At 50.3% G+C, this 15,569-nt stretch overlaps 8 protein-coding genes across 8 annotated transcripts; 4 read left to right on the plus strand and 4 right to left on the minus strand.

Moving 5' to 3' along the window:
- Positions 1-296: 296 nt before the first annotated feature.
- On the plus strand, positions 297-2,486 carry ASPSYDRAFT_150949 (putative ATP-dependent protease (CrgA); the record flags this gene model as incomplete). The annotated part of the gene is made up of 3 exons (XM_040842060.1): positions 297-1,939; positions 2,062-2,075; positions 2,113-2,486. The coding sequence occupies 3 exons, from the start codon at positions 297-299 to the stop codon at positions 2,484-2,486; spliced, it is 2,031 nt and encodes a 676-aa protein (XP_040702399.1).
- A 1,613-nt stretch (positions 2,487-4,099) lies between these two features.
- ASPSYDRAFT_57864 (RNA-binding protein) lies at positions 4,100-5,421 on the plus strand (the record flags this gene model as incomplete). Its single annotated transcript, XM_040849442.1, has 3 exons — positions 4,100-4,153; positions 4,408-4,869; positions 4,933-5,421. The coding sequence occupies 3 exons, from the start codon at positions 4,100-4,102 to the stop codon at positions 5,419-5,421; spliced, it is 1,005 nt and encodes a 334-aa protein (XP_040702400.1).
- A 732-nt stretch (positions 5,422-6,153) lies between these two features.
- On the minus strand, positions 6,154-7,230 carry ASPSYDRAFT_44967 (40S ribosomal protein uS9). The gene is made up of 4 exons (XM_040846944.1): positions 7,130-7,230; positions 7,020-7,042; positions 6,621-6,692; positions 6,154-6,546 (listed from the first exon to the last, which is right to left on the minus strand). Exons 1-4 carry the CDS (start codon positions 7,173-7,175, stop codon positions 6,256-6,258), a joined length of 432 nt encoding a protein of 143 aa, XP_040702401.1. The 5' UTR covers positions 7,176-7,230; the 3' UTR covers positions 6,154-6,255.
- A 228-nt stretch (positions 7,231-7,458) lies between these two features.
- Positions 7,459-8,449, plus strand: ASPSYDRAFT_44968 (mitochondrial 54S ribosomal protein uL13m). Its single transcript, XM_040846945.1, has 3 exons — positions 7,459-7,549; positions 7,669-8,029; positions 8,093-8,449. The coding sequence occupies exons 1-3, from the start codon at positions 7,529-7,531 to the stop codon at positions 8,209-8,211; spliced, it is 501 nt and encodes a 166-aa protein (XP_040702402.1). The 5' UTR covers positions 7,459-7,528; the 3' UTR covers positions 8,212-8,449.
- A 44-nt stretch (positions 8,450-8,493) lies between these two features.
- Positions 8,494-9,531, minus strand: ASPSYDRAFT_151560 (urate oxidase; the record flags this gene model as incomplete). Its single annotated transcript, XM_040842109.1, has 3 exons — positions 8,494-8,630; positions 8,681-9,327; positions 9,395-9,531. 3 exons carry the CDS (start codon positions 9,529-9,531, stop codon positions 8,494-8,496), a joined length of 921 nt encoding a protein of 306 aa, XP_040702403.1.
- A 298-nt stretch (positions 9,532-9,829) lies between these two features.
- On the minus strand, positions 9,830-10,498 carry ASPSYDRAFT_31256 (putative DRAP deaminase; the record flags this gene model as incomplete). The annotated part of the gene is made up of 1 exon (XM_040844853.1): positions 9,830-10,498. The coding sequence occupies one exon, from the start codon at positions 10,496-10,498 to the stop codon at positions 9,830-9,832; it is 669 nt and encodes a 222-aa protein (XP_040702404.1).
- Positions 10,499-10,759: 261 nt separating this feature from the next.
- Positions 10,760-12,899, plus strand: ASPSYDRAFT_202069 (uncharacterized protein; the record flags this gene model as incomplete). The annotated part of the gene is made up of 7 exons (XM_040843812.1): positions 10,760-10,840; positions 10,895-10,915; positions 10,962-11,019; positions 11,069-11,784; positions 11,839-11,941; positions 12,021-12,274; positions 12,371-12,899. 7 exons carry the CDS (start codon positions 10,760-10,762, stop codon positions 12,734-12,736), a joined length of 1,599 nt encoding a protein of 532 aa, XP_040702405.1. The 3' UTR covers positions 12,737-12,899.
- Positions 12,900-13,470: 571 nt separating this feature from the next.
- Positions 13,471-14,076, minus strand: ASPSYDRAFT_151977 (uncharacterized protein; the record flags this gene model as incomplete). The annotated part of the gene is made up of 1 exon (XM_040842154.1): positions 13,471-14,076. One exon carries the CDS (start codon positions 14,074-14,076, stop codon positions 13,471-13,473), a length of 606 nt encoding a protein of 201 aa, XP_040702406.1.
- Positions 14,077-15,569: the final 1,493 nt, after the last annotated feature.

The following is a 15,569-nucleotide window of genomic DNA, read 5'->3' on the forward strand; positions in this document are numbered from 1 at the left end:
ACATGCTATCCATAATCACTAGATCCATGGATTCGAGATTCACTGGAGTTGTGAATGCTATGCAGAGGCTTACATAAGTCATCAACCCGGCTCAGAAGCAGCCGGAGTGGCCCAGGCGGAAGTATTTATAGCCTAGGCTCACGCTCAGGGAACATCAGTCACTCAATCAACCCCAGCATCATGAGGAAGCAGTTAGGTTTCTCTTCAATACGAACATAATTCTTTTTTTTGCATATATTATATCACTTTAGTTTAACTCGCTTTATATATGTAACACTACCTACTACCTGCCCTCTATGGAAGAAGATGCTTCTCCACACTCTCCGCCGCACGGAGATAGTGCTACTGCTCGCCCCGACTCCCGCTGCACAACGCTGTCACTGTCCGGCTCCTCAGCATCCCCGGAGCCTCAGACAGCACCATCTCGTACTGTCAATGGACCCGATTTTCCCCCGCATGCGATTGTCCGATTGATTCAGTGCTCTCGCTGCTCACTTCCCTTCCGAACCCCGCTGCGACTTCCGTGCGGGGATACACTGTGTCGAGAGTGCTTGCCCCCGATTCGACCGCGGACGGGGGTCTCGTATCCCGCGAATGAGGAACGGAAGCAGGGCTTTAGGTGTTACTGGGGGAGGGGCATATGCGGGGCAGATCATTGTCTCGGGGACTGCGGGGCTGATGTCTTGTTGACAACACTGGTTGGGGTTTTTGATGAAGTTCTAGGGCGCGGTTCAAGTCCAGAGAGGACGGCATCAGAGTCGACGAACGGAGGACAAACACTTCTATGGAAGGGAACCCGTTCGGACAAGTCGGAACTGGATGTGAACAGTGCTGAGATTGGCTCTGAACCACTGAGTAGTGCCTTTGACCTGGTCAGGAAGGGCAGGCTCGGTTATGATGCATCAGAGATCCGCTATGAACCTTTTGTGTCTTCGTGCTATGAGAGGTATACTCACTCTCTTGACAAGCTTCGAGCTGCTGTGCGCAATGAGCTAGATTGTCACGTCTGTTACTCGCTGATACTTGACCCGTTGACGACGCCCTGTGGTCATACTTTCTGTGGAAGTTGTGTGGCTATGGCTCTAAGCCATAGTAATCTCTGTCCGATTTGTCGACGTAAGTTGAATATGTCCTCATCGGTCCGGTCAGAGCGAATCAACAAGAGGTTGTCAAACATCATCCAGACCCTCCTGCCAGATGAGGTGGCCTCACGACGTGCAGACTTTCCATCAGACATGGATGTTAGTGGTGAGGATACCATTCCGCTAGCTGTGGTTTCTCTAGCCTTTCCAACTATGCCGATTGGCCTACATATATTCGAGCCCAGGTACCGCCTTATGATCCAAAGGATCATGGAAAACAGGAGCCGAAAGTTTGGCATGGTCATGCCTAACCGGCGAGGCCGACTTCAACCGGGGCTAGGGCGGGCACCATTTATGCAATACGGGACTCTCTTGACAATCAACCGCCATGAGTTGCTTCCGGACGGAAGGAGTCTGCTCATTGCCACCGGGACGTCACGTTTCAAAGTCGTCAGCTGGGAATTAGTCGATGGCTACCATATAGGTAAGATTCAGCGTGTTGACGATGTTTCGGTTTCCGAAGAGGAGGCGCAGGAGTCGAGAGAGACGACAGCTGCCATTGAAACAGCAGACCGCAATGTCGACGGATCCATAGACTCCATGTCCACACAGCAGTTATTCCAGTTAGCTCTGGATTTCGTGCTCAGGGAACGCAGGCAAGGAGCACCATGGCTGCACCCTCGTGTTTTGTTAGCTTACGGGGCATTGCCAACTGATCCTGCCCTGTTTCCTTGGTGGTTCGCCACTATCTTACCCAACTGGGACGAGGAAAAATACACTTTGTTAGCGACGACAGCAGTCAGACAAAGGCTAAAGATTACTGCCCGATGGGTCAAAAGATTGGAGTCTCGCAATTGGTATGTAGCCCACAATCACTTCAGGGGAAAGAAGCAATTAGTATGGCGTCGCCTATACTCACACATTTTGTCGCGTAGGCTCACTCGTGGCCGCCCGCCAAGAGCTGCTATCTTATGGCTAGCCATCCCTCTCTTCGTCTTCACAATCATCTCTTGGTTTATTGGCCCCGGAGAAACTATCTCAGGGCCAGGAGGTGTCGTCACGTCTTTCACCACTTTTCCCATGTCTGTCTCAATATCCTTTGGGCCGGGAGGGACGATTTCCCATTTCGGAGACCCGGGATTGGTGACAACCAATGGTACTGAATCGTATATATCCCAAACCTTAGTGCTGGGTCTATTTCTAGCCATATTCGTGACACAGATGGCTGCCAATGTTGTGCAGGTAGTTAGGGCACGACGACAGACAAGATTAGATGGAAATGCACCCGCTCAACCGCGACCAGAACCAGCGGGCGTGCCGACCGAAATGCAGGGCGAGGCAGAGGGGCGAGCCCGGGGTCCAAATCCAACTAGGGACACCAATTCCGATTTGAATCCTGGATGAAACAGGCAGATTATGTGTCTAAACATAACCCTAAACCTACACCATGGCCCTGTCGACCCCAGTGCAGTGCACTGGTTAGACATTAATTCATCTGCAAGCAACTTAAAGTTAGCTTGCCTTCTTTTTTTTTTTTTTTCCCCATGTCCAACCTTTACTGGTGGCGGTAGAGCCGCTTTCCAAAGTCCGGCAATCACGCGGGGAATGGCGTGCTCATCATCATGGATGTCACCCAGATTATTGGGGTACGGTCCAAAAAGCTCTTGCTCCCGGTTGCTGGCATTCCGGAAGTCGATCCTTTAAGGAGCCTCTCCCTGACATGGAGTTAAGTGACCGTCGATGATGCGAAGAAATGTAGACTAATGGGGTGGTCACAAGCTATCTAGAGGGTTAATGCGGTTCATATACCTCCATCGCATGGACGCTCGGGTAGATAAGAACAAGACACACCGTCATTCGTCGATCCTCTGAAGGTCGGCGCTCACCCGTAGTCACTCGACAGCTTACTCCGTTAGTAGTTTCATTGGTGTGATCCACGAACGAATCACTGCTGCAAGTCAGAATGAAATTATGTGAGGGAGGGCGTATGACTGTCTTCCGGAGCCAACGTCCTGACTTGTCTGACGCCACAACGGCGGTTATGTAGTGATTCGCCCTTGCTGGTCACACCATTATCCGGTCGCGACGATCAAATCAGAGACGGCGGATCCATTCCTCGTTTTCTCATCAATGGATTGCGAGAGGTGCTGGGCGCCTGTTTGGAGCGGTGGACAGATGGAGGATGGGACGGACGAGGAGCAGGAGGGCTATCACTCCCGCGTATTTCTAAGTATCTTGCAAGCTGCGAGTCATGAAATCTTCCGTTCTCCAGTGTTGATTTTCTGGGGTCTGATCAGACCTGTAGATCGTCAGCGAGTAGTGCATCGCTTGCGAGAGGTTGAACCTGGAGAGCCCGAGAAGCAAAAGCAGCAGAAGGCTCTAAAAGGCAAGGACGAACAGCGAACAGCGAACGAGCAAAAAGAAGACAAACGAGCAGGAAAACAAAACTGTGTTAAGACGTCGATCGCAGTTGCAGTGGCAAAACGTGTTTGCTGTTGATATCTTTTTTTCTTGATTGCTTTCTTCTTGACTACTTCTCCCTCGATCTTTCATCCTTTCCCTCCAATCTGATCATCTGAGGGCGCAGGCAGTAGGGTGGTACAGACTCGCTCTCTTCACACACTTCATGTTTGTTTTTCTGTGTTATCCTCTCTCTTTGGTTTATCTTAAAGCTTTCTTTCACTAATGAAGCTCCAGATAACCAACCACAATGGCATCATCTGTTGGTCTTCAAAATTCCTCTCCAGGCCCCTTGTCCCAAAAGTGAGTAATTATTTCACTGATGGAACTCCTTCTTTCGATGCTGCGCTGCCTCATTTTCTGGCTGTTTGTTTTTTTTTTTTTCGGAGCTCTATATATCGGCCTCGTCTTCTGTTACTCCACGAGCTTAATTTGATATTTTCTTATCAAGACGACCACAACTAATGTCCGTTACATCCCAGCAGATCGAACGCTGTAAGTACTACTTACCTATCCCTCACTTTTGATTTTGCAATTCCTCACCAGTTTCCTAGAATATGCCTCCAAATTCGGATTTCGTAACTATTCCCAATGCGGAATATCAACAACTGGTAAGCCGTGAAGATTTGCATAGATAGCCTCGCGCTGATCGTTATCGATTGGGAGGTAACAGCTTGAAATCTCTCGCCACTTCAGTATGTTGTCTTATTAGCGCAATCAATCATCCTCGACCTTCTGTCAATCATTAACGGAATATAACAGCGAAGTTGAAGGACTCGCTCATAAGTGGAGGGCTGTCTGAAGAAACCCTTGATGTAGGGACATGCTTCTCTATTCACATAACCTCCAATACTAAGCTTTTCAGTTGATACTCTACGGCGCACCGCATTCCGAACATACTCTCCCTGTGGCCAATGAGAACGGAAGGCAAGAACCAGCCAAAAAGCATGTTACAGTAAATGGATGTTCTAAGCTCTACATTGCTCCTTCACACGAGAAACATCAAAACTTCGCAGCGGAACTCGACGATGATGATGAAGAAGGTGCCCTGACGGACTCTCGCAGTGACGAGAGGGACGAGTACGGGGAGCCTTCGAGAAGCACGTCATCTTCACCACAATCTGAACAACGCACCGTGATGATTCGTGGTCTTCCAGACAAGGTAACCCACCGAGATATCGTGGACGCCGTGAAAGGCGGCGCCATTCTGCATATCTACCTCTGGAACCGAGATCACACGGCAAGCGTTTCATTCGTTGAGGAAACCGCGGCTCAAGACTTTTTGGACCATTCGAGAGCATACGGTTTGTATGTGGCTGAACAACGAGTAAGCACAACACTCCAGTAGCCTTCTTACTCGACTTCATTTCCACATGCCTAACCTTCATAGGTCGAGGTTCTATGGAATGACCGTCAGTTTTATCTTCCACCCTATGTTCGATCCAAGATTGGCAATGGAGCCTCTCGAAATCTGGTCATCTACAATGCCAACCCGAATATTACCGAAGGCCTCATTCGAAAGGACATGGAACATATCCACAACCTGATTGTTATTTCAGTGAAATTCAGGCATGACAACGCATATATCTCAACTAATTCCGTTCACAACGCACTCTTTGCCCGTTCCTGTATGATGTCTCGCCTCACTTACAAAGGAATGAAGATCGCATTCTATCCCGATGACTGCGCCGAGCCACTCCCAAGGATCCCAACTGGCCCGAAAAAGGTAGCGGCTCCAAAGAAGTCCATCCCATTGCCAAATAGATTCCATCTTCTCTCCATTGATGGATCTGAGGATGAAGAAAATGAAGGCCACGGGGCCGTAGGCGCTGATCTCAATGGCGGTGTCTGTTGGGCAGGCGACAGTGTATCGGCTTAACTTTCAGCAAGGCCACAATGTCTCTTCTCTTTTTTTACATCATTTCTTCATTGTCATCTCAGCGACCAACAAGCTAATCTCTTTGTAGTTGGTTTTTTCTTTCAACATTTACATCTTGATAGGGATTAGGCGAGATTATTAACAGATATCATCCCCTTGAGAATCGATGGCTGGCACTTCGATTAAAAAATTAATTGACCGGCGCCATGCACAAAGATGTACTTATATCCCGATTAGCACATTAGTGTACACAGGTCTAGACGTGACAGTGTTGACGTTAAGTAGGGTCGAGAGAGGTTGTGCGCCAGAAGGCATTGTATAATATTCATACGAGTCCAGAAAACCAAGCTCACGCGCTAAAAGTTGATGATGCAACATTGAAAAATAACGGAAATTGGGTGATATTTCATATTCCTGGCCTATACTAAATCCAGTCGAGACAGAGCCAGTATCGCACCATTACATTTCCACCCCCACTGCAGCAACCAGAGGTTGTACATGATCCCTCTATTTGCCCAGCAGGACGCGACATCAATCCATCCATTTCATCCCCTGCAGTTCCCAGGGTCCCAGTATACTACCGCACAAAGCAAAGACAGACACCAGTTTCCTTCACCACCCCCTTCCAGCTCCTCTCTCCTAATTTTATCATCAATGCTGCAAATGCATAGCTATAGCAAAGCAAAGCAAACGCAAATTCGTTTCGTTCAAGAAGTTCTTTTTTTTATTCCGAGAAAAAAAGAGAAGATAGGTAGGATAGGATAGGTAGATAGATAGATAACAGAAACCAAGCGCCCCGTCCCAGTCCAGTTCCACGGACAAAAAACGCTTCGCTTAACGGTAGGATTTCTGGTATCTGGCGCGAGCACCACGACCACCGAACTTCTTGGGCTCCGCACGGCGGTTGTCGGCAACGAGGAGTGTGCGGTCGTACTGAACGAAAGCCTGCTTCAGCTGGTTCTTGGAGTGCTCGTCAACGTACTTCTGGTAGTAGGCGACGAGGGACTTGGCGATGGCCTGGCGGATGGCGTAGACCTGGGAGGTGTGACCACCACCGGTAACGCGGACACGGATGTCGACACCGGCGAACTTGTCAGCGCCAACGATGAGGACGGGCTCGTAGGCCTATGCGGAGAGAAGAGCGTTAGTGGGTTTCTTTTTTTCGACTTGATTCAACACGAAGCGGGGAGTTGTCGTACCTTGAAGCGGAGGATCTCAGGCTGGACCAGAGAGAGGGGCTGGCCGTTGACCTTGATAAGACCCTTGCCTTGCTGTTCGATCGTTAGCTTCATGTCCCTTCCTTGAGTTGTAGTGTATCGAAAATGAAAATCGGGATCGAGTCGGGTGCAGGTTCTTTCTGGCGTGCACTGTGGTGTCGTAAAACAACAGCAATTCGCCCCAGTGTCTTTTTTCATTCATTCTCTTCCTCGACAGACCACCCTTCATTCCCCAATCCAATATCACACATCCATCGTAACAATCATCTCGAACGGTCGACCCCGACTCGAATCCCGCGGACATAAACCAGATGCCAGAAATAATAACGAAGGCGTTGACGATTGATATCCAGGTGCAAACAAAAAGCAAATCTCTCATACCTTGCAGTGGGCGACAGCGGTAGCTAAACAATTCCAGTGCGATCAGCCTCAAGTCCATGAAGCACCCACAAGCGCATTGTAAAATTCCCAAGACCAAGGAAATAACTTACCCGTCTTCTTCTTGCCGAAGCATTGCACACTCGGGACGGAAGCCATGGTGACTATATGGCCCTTGTCGGTGTCGAAGGGGGAGTGTGCTGGGGGATTTGGTGGGATGAAGTTGTCGTCGACGTCTTGCACACTTCTTTCGACTTGAGATTGATGGGGACACAATAATCCGTGCGGGTGACTTCGCTTAGTCTGTGACGCTAGCCCGTTTCGGGAACAGAGTGGTAGGGCTTGTGGTTTGGTCACGTGGACTAACCAGCCAGGCCCGGAGGTCCGGGGTTTTGGTTCATCCGGTAAGACCTCAGGTTTGGTTTGATGCTGGCTTGCCCGAGTCTTGTCTGCGTGCAAGTCAAGACGTTTAGGTTGGACCTGGATACAGCCAGGCATACAATTGATTGAAGATGTCGCAGACAATCGGAAAGGTATATTCAACTATTTCCCCCCATCCATTAACTTCAATTGCCTGAACCTACGCACTCCCGACTCCGCAAAGCGAAAAAAAAGTCCCCGATGCTAATCACCATCATGTTGCCCTATACAGACCCGTCTCGCCTACTCGCGAACATGGCACCACGTTGATGTCGGTACAGACGGCCGCAGTCTCGGCCGCCTTGCCTCCTCAATCGCGCTCACCCTCATGGGCAAACACAAGCCTATCTACGACCCGTCCACGGACTGCGGCGACTACGTTGTCGCCGTTGGCTGTCACGACCTCCGCACGACTGGCAAGAAGCGTTTCCAGAAGAAGTACTACACGCACAACACTCGCCCCGGTAGCCTACGCAGCATGACAATGGACATGATGTTTGAGAAATGGGGTGGAGGTGAGGTCTTGAGACGGGCAGTTAGGGGGATGTTGCCGAAGAACCGGCTAAGGGACAAGCGGTTAGCGAGGCTGAAGAGTTAGTACCCCCACTCTAAGATTTGCTATTGTTTGTGGAAATAGGCGGCTAACAGAGTGGCAGCATTCGAGGGCCTCGAGCACCCGTATGAGGAGAACATTGTCCGGATCGGGCCTCAGTCGACTATCGGACAGTTACCGGAAGTGAAGCAGACTTTCCAGGAGGCCAAGTCCTCGGCCTGAGTGGGTAGATTTTAGTTGTGACTGATTTGGTTTGATTGCTCGGCTACTAGATACCAGCGGCATATACTGTATTCTATGTATCACTTTATGTATGATATTTCTCTCTAGCGCATGGGTGGGAGTTCAAATGTTCAAGTGTTTTCTCAAATGCCGGGATTCAGTCCGCAATACTACGCAGACTGCGGTTTCTGCCATGGTATTTTTTGTGTAATTGAAGTGCATATTATTCCAGGCCCGCTATATACAAATCGCTCCCAACTCCGTATTGAATAAATTACTGGTCTATAGTTTAGCTTTGGACTTCCAGAGCCCGTCCGACCGGCCAACGGTACATTTGATAAGTCCATTGGGGTTGGTCTGGGGAACAAACACTTCGGCATCCTTGCCTTTGTTCTTGAGACCCTTGTGCCAGCTCAGATCTAGAATGATGATCAGTAACAGAAGCATTAGACAAAGGAAATAAACTTACCAAGCTCAAAGTAATGCTTGTTGGGCAATGAGTAGTCCACGGTTTCAACCAAAGGTTGATGTGCCAGGATCTTCTCGCCCATTTTATACATGGTGGCCTGAACACTGGCACTGTTATCCTCCGCAAAAGTCTTGAGGGTGATATTCCTCGCCGCCTCCCAGGTATCATCGAACTTGGGCACATTTACGCGGACCTCGTCGAGGCTAGAGAACCTCTTCCAAGCCCATGTCGCTTCGACGTCTGTGCTAAGGATACGATCCCACACCTCAGGGAGGGTGGTATATTCGTCGCGAACAAAGCCCCAGAACTGCGAGCCCGTGCTCTTCAGGACACTGAGCTTGTTGATGGTCGACTTGATGTCAATTCCCGCGCCCTCGGTGACATCCACCTGGACGTTGCGCGTTTCTTCGCTGTCGCGGATAAAGGAGTGCGGGTGCGGTTTGCCGTCGACGTTGAGCCGGGTCCAGCGGTGGGTGATGATGCTCGTGTGCGCAACATGGATGTGCTTGTACCTGTTGATGAAGTGGGTGCCGATGATGGATCCAAAGAGCTCCGGGGGTGTCACGGGATGCTGTTTGGCTAGGATGAAAATGGTGTTCTTGATTGAGTCGGTTGCGACAATGACACTATTGTCGGCCTTGGTGTAGCTATCGCCAGATCTATATTAGCTTTTGCTCCAGTTATAGAGAGTATGATGGAAGCGACGGAGCTCACGAAGTATCGATTTCACCCTCCAACAGGACACAAACTGTCATCTCAACCACAGTCTGGACCCCGGTCTTCTGGTCGCGGTGGACTTTGTAGACTCGGACATTGTCCTTGCCATAGCGGGCGGCTGCAACAGTAGACATGGCGGAAGGCAACGGGCAGACGGCGAGGCAGAAGGGAGACAACTCGAATCCAAAGCAAATATCTGGGCGACAATAGCTCCAAGAGCAGATGGCCGGCTTTAAAGCCGCCGGGATAGGAAAACGGCGAAAAGATGGGCTGATGAGGAGCATCGGCCAGCTCCGAAGCCCGCAGCTCTTTCCGGCCGCAGCCCCCAGCCTTTATCTTATCGGGCGCGGAGCACCCCAACACACAGCACAAGCACAGTATACAGTTCATTCATTCCCCAGGTTATACATCTGCCATCTAGTGTCTATTCATCTACCTAGGCTCGGGCACCTCCATCATCCGCTTCTTCGGATTCCGCTTCGTCTGGGCCTGTCTCTGCCTCTCGTCATCACTCACGTCATCCAGATTCGTTTCCACATGGCTCAGCGCAGCCTTCACTTCCTCCTCCCCATTCTCATGCCCCGCTGTCGCGACAGTTAAAATCTCCCTCTCCAGCCCCTGCACCACTCTCCACTCAATCCCCGCTTCCGTCAACTTCCTGCATCCCTCAGACTGCCCAACGAATGTTTCAGGTTCCTTCACACCAAAATAGACCTTCTCAATGCCCCTGCGCCCGTTCTCTTTCGTCTGAATAATCCGCTGCACACACGGTAGGTTTCCTGAGAGTCGCTTCCCGCATGGCTCCATGGTCACGTAGAGTACTAGCTTGCGGCCCGGCGTGTCGGGGAGCACCTCCGCTATGCGCTCGTCGGGGACCGAGTGTGTAGATGCGTAATTTGATAGACAGCACTGCTCGGCGTGGGTGTTGCCGGCCAATTCCATTGTGTAGCCCGTCGAAAGGAGCTCATCCTGCTCGGTACTGAGGTCGCCGTCTTTGCGGGAGAGGAGGAGGGCGCCGATGCGGAAGTTTGTGGGGCGCGGAGGAGACTTCTCGGCAAGGGATAAGCATTTTTGGAGGTATTGAAGGTGTGGGGAGTGCATTGTCGGGGATTTTCCTAGCTAGTAAGGAGAGACGAGCTTGGTGAACGGACGTGCTGGGGAGCTGGAGCTGCGCCGGGATTTATAGTTGTGGTGGGGAACTGATGTCAGTCGCCAACCTTAGCGGCGATCTTGCACGCCCGCATTTGTTCCTGGTCCATGCATTTATCCCACGAACTCGCAAGTGCCGTCAAGAATGTAGGGTTTTCTTTAATATCCCAGTGTCTTTCCGAATACTCAAAAATACATCCCACAATGCAAGCGATGCAGGGTCCGCCCTGGCTGCTGCGGTTCCGCTCCTCGACGGTGTTTATCATCGCGACGGTCTGGATCTCCTCGTTCACGGTATGTTTAATCGCAAAACTTCTGCAGAAACTGCTAACAGTTGTTCAATGGCAGGACTACTTTCTCTATGCAATGGTAAGAGTAGTCTGGCCAGCGACTACAACCTCAGCTGATGTGCTAGGTCGTCCCCATCCTGCCAACAGCACTCTCCGAAAGGGCGGATGTTCCATATGAAGACCGTACGCCTCCCTATGAAATAATACTCACCAAAAAGACTAATAAAAACAGGGGAGTACTGGGTTAGCGTCCTTCTTATGTGTGAAGCTGGTATTGCGTTCATTAGCTGCCCTGTGTTCGGGTACATTGTTGACGTCGCGCCCACCCGGCGTCTGCCCTACGTTCTCGGATTGATATTCCTAGGCGCATCAATGGGCCTTCTGGCCGCTGCCCGGTCCAAAGCCATGTTTGTCATTGCGCGCCTCCTACAAGGCGGCGCAACGGCCATGGTCGCTGTTGCGGGATTGGCCCTCCTTACAGACTCTGTTCCTCTTGATAATTTAGGACAGACGATTGGTTATCAAGGCTCAGCTATTGCACTTGGGTTCCTGCTTGGTCCGCTTCTGGGTGGAATTATTTATGATACGGCGGGATATCAGGCCGTTTTTGGAATGGCCTTTGCCCTCGTTGGCGTGGATTTATTGATGCGTGTGTTGATTGTTGAGAAGAAAGTTGCGGCGAAGTGGATTGATTCCTCTTTTGACACTTCTCCTTCATCTTCTCTTTTACCTGACCGAGAAAGTGGTGGCTACCATACCTTCGCAGATACTACTCAGGCCGCGAGAAACCTGTCCGGAACTGAACCCACGAACGAGCAAGCCCGGGATGATGAGCATGTGAGACGCTACAAGCCCCCAACTATTTTCGAAATAGCAAAACAACCTCGAGTCGTCATCTCTTCATTCGGTCTCCTCGTTCAGGGTCTCCTGTTCTCCGCTTTTGACGCCGTACGCTTAGCCCCCATATTCCCTGACTCTGAACCAACTCAATAACCATCCCAGACAATCCCCATCTTCGTCGAAGCAACCTTCAACTGGACAGCCCTAGGCGCAGGCCTTGCCTTCCTCCCATCAGCCTTAACGGCCCTTCTGGAACCATACTTTGGTACGCACTTCCCAAGCCTCATATAGTCCGTCCAAATGGTTTATAAGGTATACTAACATGTGCATACTGTGAAAAAAAGGCTACATATCAGACACTCAAGGCCCACGCCTCCCAACATTCACCTCCTTCATCCTTCTCCCATGCCCTCTCATCTTCCTAGCAGTTATATCCACAAACACCCCAGTCCAGATCGCCTTCTTCCTCATCCTCCTCACCCTCATCGGGCTCTTAATCAATCTCGCCACGCCGGCCCTCTTCGTCGAAACACAGGATGTCCTAGCCCAACTGCAGAACCGCTCATCATCATCATCATCATCACCTTCTTCTTCCTCTGTCACTTCGGGCAATCTCACACAAGAACAGAACCAACCTCACCTCCAAAACTCCCAACCCAACCGGCCTAACCACCTCCACGGCCATCAAAACCAGGGCCAAGGCATCGCCCAAGCCTTCGGCATCCAAACCATGGCGCAATTCCTCGGCATGTTCCTAGGCTCGCTCTGGGGCGGGTTCGTGGAGTGGCGTCTTGGTTGGCGTACTATGGGGTTTTCGTTGGCTGTGTTGTGCTTTATTACAAGTTGGGGGATGTTGGCGCTGGGTGAGGCTAGAGTCTCCTCGCCGGAGGCGGAGTCGGAATCGGAGTCAGAGTCGTCTTTGTTGGGGAAGTTTGTGGGTTGCTTATGGTTAAGGTTTGGGAGGGAAAAGAGGTGGAGGAGTGTTCATAGGGCTAGGGATGTTGACGGGGGGGAGGCGGAAGGGTTCTTATCTTCGTCTTCCTCTTTGCGGGGGGGTTAGTAGGTAAGTGAGGTTAGGTAGCTGGCTACATATCTACTTACCTACCTACCTAATAGCTATATAGACCGAGTCTTTTTGCGTTCCCGGTTCTATACCAGTACTGTACCGATAGACAAAAGCTAAGCATCTCCGACTGAGCTCAGCCAAGCCATAAGTAGAACATAACAAGGCTGATGAAGGAGTGAAGTAGCATGTTATATTCGCATCTATACTTTTCAGTCATCAAGGAAGATAAACAGATGAAAGACATACAAATAGGCCCACGGTGATGTGACTTGCCTGGCCTGACTAAATCGAAGTTAGAACAAGTCAAGTCCATCAGGCCGGCGCAACGCTCTTGCAAGACGAATGTCAACAGACCCGGGTCGCATATACATGTTCTTTTTCCTTTCAAAAAAGGATATCAAATCACCAACCTAACCATCCATAACAAAAAGTAAATGAAAATACCAATCCACTTAAAAACGGAAACAAAGTATAAACAGAAGAGAGAAAAGAAAAAATAAAGCCGACTGAAGTAGGTAAGATATACAATCTAACGCCCCAAAATGCCCAGCCGAAAAGAAAGAACGCCAAATCCAGTCCGGTCGTAAATTTTGGTTTATCAGTTCAAAGTCATTTCATAGCCGCGCAGGGCAAAGGTTGCTAAAAAAAAAGAGAAGTTTTTTCTGGTTCAGAAAAGCAGGGCAAAACAAAGGGACGGAAAGCATGATCAAATAGTGAGAGCATTAGAATCACAAACTCAACTGATCAATGCTCCCAACTCTTCCACTTCCTCCTAACCGTCCACCGCCCTTCGTCACCATCCCCAGGCGGTAGAATCGCTCTTCACCGGCCGCGGTCCGCCCACCGATGTACCATTTCTCGGGGCCAAGGGCGTCCCGGAACCCACCTGAGCCAGAGGAACTATCGCTTCCGCGGCGCTGGCGGTCTTGGGTGTTCGCGATAGGAATGGGCGTTGAGGAAGAACTCGGTGGCGAAGAAGGAGACGAGTAATCTGCTGCAGGCTGGTGTGGGTGCGAGTTCAACGGTGTGCGGGCGTGAGAGTGTGGTCGTGAAGGTTGGTGGTGGTGGTGGTGGTGGTAGTGATGTGTTTCAGATGTCGGCTGGCCATTTGCAGGCACGGACGCGGACGGCGATGATGATGATGATGACGATGATGATGTTGACGCTGAAGAAGCGGCCTTTGTAGCTATCGCCCGCGCGCCTTGTGAGATCTGGGATGGTGAGAGAGACGAGGAGCCGGTGGCGGATTGGGAGCCCGCGGTTGATGCTTTGTAGGTTGACTGAGCGCGGAACGCGGCTAGGAAGTTCGCCAGGAAGGGACGGTTCGTCGACATTCTGGCTGAATGTGACAACTCTACTCTGTGAATGGAGTAAGAGAGCTGGGTAGATAGGATGGCGTTAGATAGAGACCAGCCGAGTGGATGAATAACGGTCGATCACAGGCCGCTCGGGAGGTTATCGGAAGGTAAGTAGGCAGTAAAACGGGGGATCGCTGCGGGGCAGATGCATGCGATGGTGGTTGGAGACGGGTCGGTAGGGATTAGACAAGAGACAGGAGGAGAGAGAAGCAAGCGCAATATAGTGGGAGGAGCGATGACTTCAGAAGTTGGATGAGGTTGTAAAAGTTATCCTGAATCCCCCGACTCAACCCGTGGCGACCAACCAATCAGAGGTTGCTGATATCCTCGGAGCTGGCGGTAACGTTCGACCCCCCACGTTGGCTTCAAGGTTCTCCAGGCGATGAACAGTCCACTGTCCAGGAAATGATTCTTTTTATAAATTGCATCTTCCCCGAGCATGAGGGGTCGTCCTTAGCAGAGCCGGCTATAGGGAATTCTCGGATTCCGGATGAACGGCGCTCCAACAGTCATAACAATGATAACAATAATACCTAACGCATCCCACTATGATTGGACTATGACTGACGGAGGGTCTGATGGCACCGTATGACATTTTTTAGAAAGATCTATAATGTAATTCTTATTCTCTCGGATTTCGCTCTATATTCTAAGTAGCTTTTGGCCTTCTTGGCTTTCCCGTCCGAGCCCTGACGGCAGAAGAAACCCGTGCAAAGAGGACTGCAAAATGAAACAAGAACGTAATGATGCGTAAACATCTGACGTATCAAACCCTCGCAAGTAGACCGGAGTATGTATCGGGACACGAAAAACAGGCGCACCAGTCTGCAAAAAACTGCAGCACCGGCTGGTCCTGTCGGATCCCACAAAAGCCGCCGGTCGCGGACGTATGTAATCGTTGGACAGAAGTCACACCCTTCTCAAGGGTAGACTGAGAGACAGGAGACCGTAAATAAACATACAGAACTAACGTGTAACAGACGCAGAAAACAGAGAAGCAGAAAAAATTGTATAACATGGAAAACAGCAACTCTCCCGATGTCACAGGCACTTATATCCGACCTGAAAGTACGGACCTACTTAGAACGTTTTGAACGGAAAATAACATGCGAGTTGGAACGGCCGTAAGGTTATGCAAATGAAACCCGAACACACCCCAGCCGTCGCGTGCGCCTCAGGATTTCAACTGTAGATGGTCAAGATAGACACGTGAACGGAATCGATAGTCGACAGAAGTCTTCCGCAAGGAAGATACTTTGGCCGCGTTAGAAAAAAAGAAAAACGAGAGGAACCAGAACCGCAAACACAATAAGATGCCCGAGTCTATAGTTGGACGCCGGATAAACCACACCCCGTACCATCGGTCAGTTAACTGACCGACAGAAAATGCTGAGAAGATTTTGGACAAGACGGATAAAAAGGAAACGAATTTAACAAGATAACCCGCAGATAGAGAAATCGTTTTTCGT

The sequence above is a fragment of the Aspergillus sydowii genome (assembly GCF_001890705.1).
Source record: "Aspergillus sydowii CBS 593.65 unplaced genomic scaffold ASPSYscaffold_5, whole genome shotgun sequence".
Lineage (NCBI taxonomy): Eukaryota > Fungi > Ascomycota > Eurotiomycetes > Eurotiales > Aspergillaceae > Aspergillus > Aspergillus sydowii.

Bases quoted from the DNA above. Each gene is read 5' to 3' on its own strand.
- ASPSYDRAFT_44967 (XM_040846944.1), bottom strand. From the start codon at position 7,175: ATGGCTTCCGTCCCGAGTGTGCAATGCTTCGGCAAGAAGAAGACGG. The intron at 6,693-7,019 runs GTATGAGAGATT...ACGATCGAACAG, and splicing joins CCGCTGTCGCCCACTGCAAG to CAAGGCAAGGGTCTTATCAA. The intron at 6,547-6,620 runs GTACGACAACTC...CTCTCCGCATAG, and splicing joins CTGAGATCCTCCGCTTCAAG to GCCTACGAGCCCGTCCTCAT.
- ASPSYDRAFT_44968 (XM_040846945.1), top strand. From the start codon at position 7,529: ATGTCGCAGACAATCGGAAAG. The intron at 7,550-7,668 runs GTATATTCAACT...TGCCCTATACAG, and splicing joins TGTCGCAGACAATCGGAAAG to ACCCGTCTCGCCTACTCGCG. The intron at 8,030-8,092 runs GTTAGTACCCCC...ACAGAGTGGCAG, and splicing joins GCGGTTAGCGAGGCTGAAGA to CATTCGAGGGCCTCGAGCAC.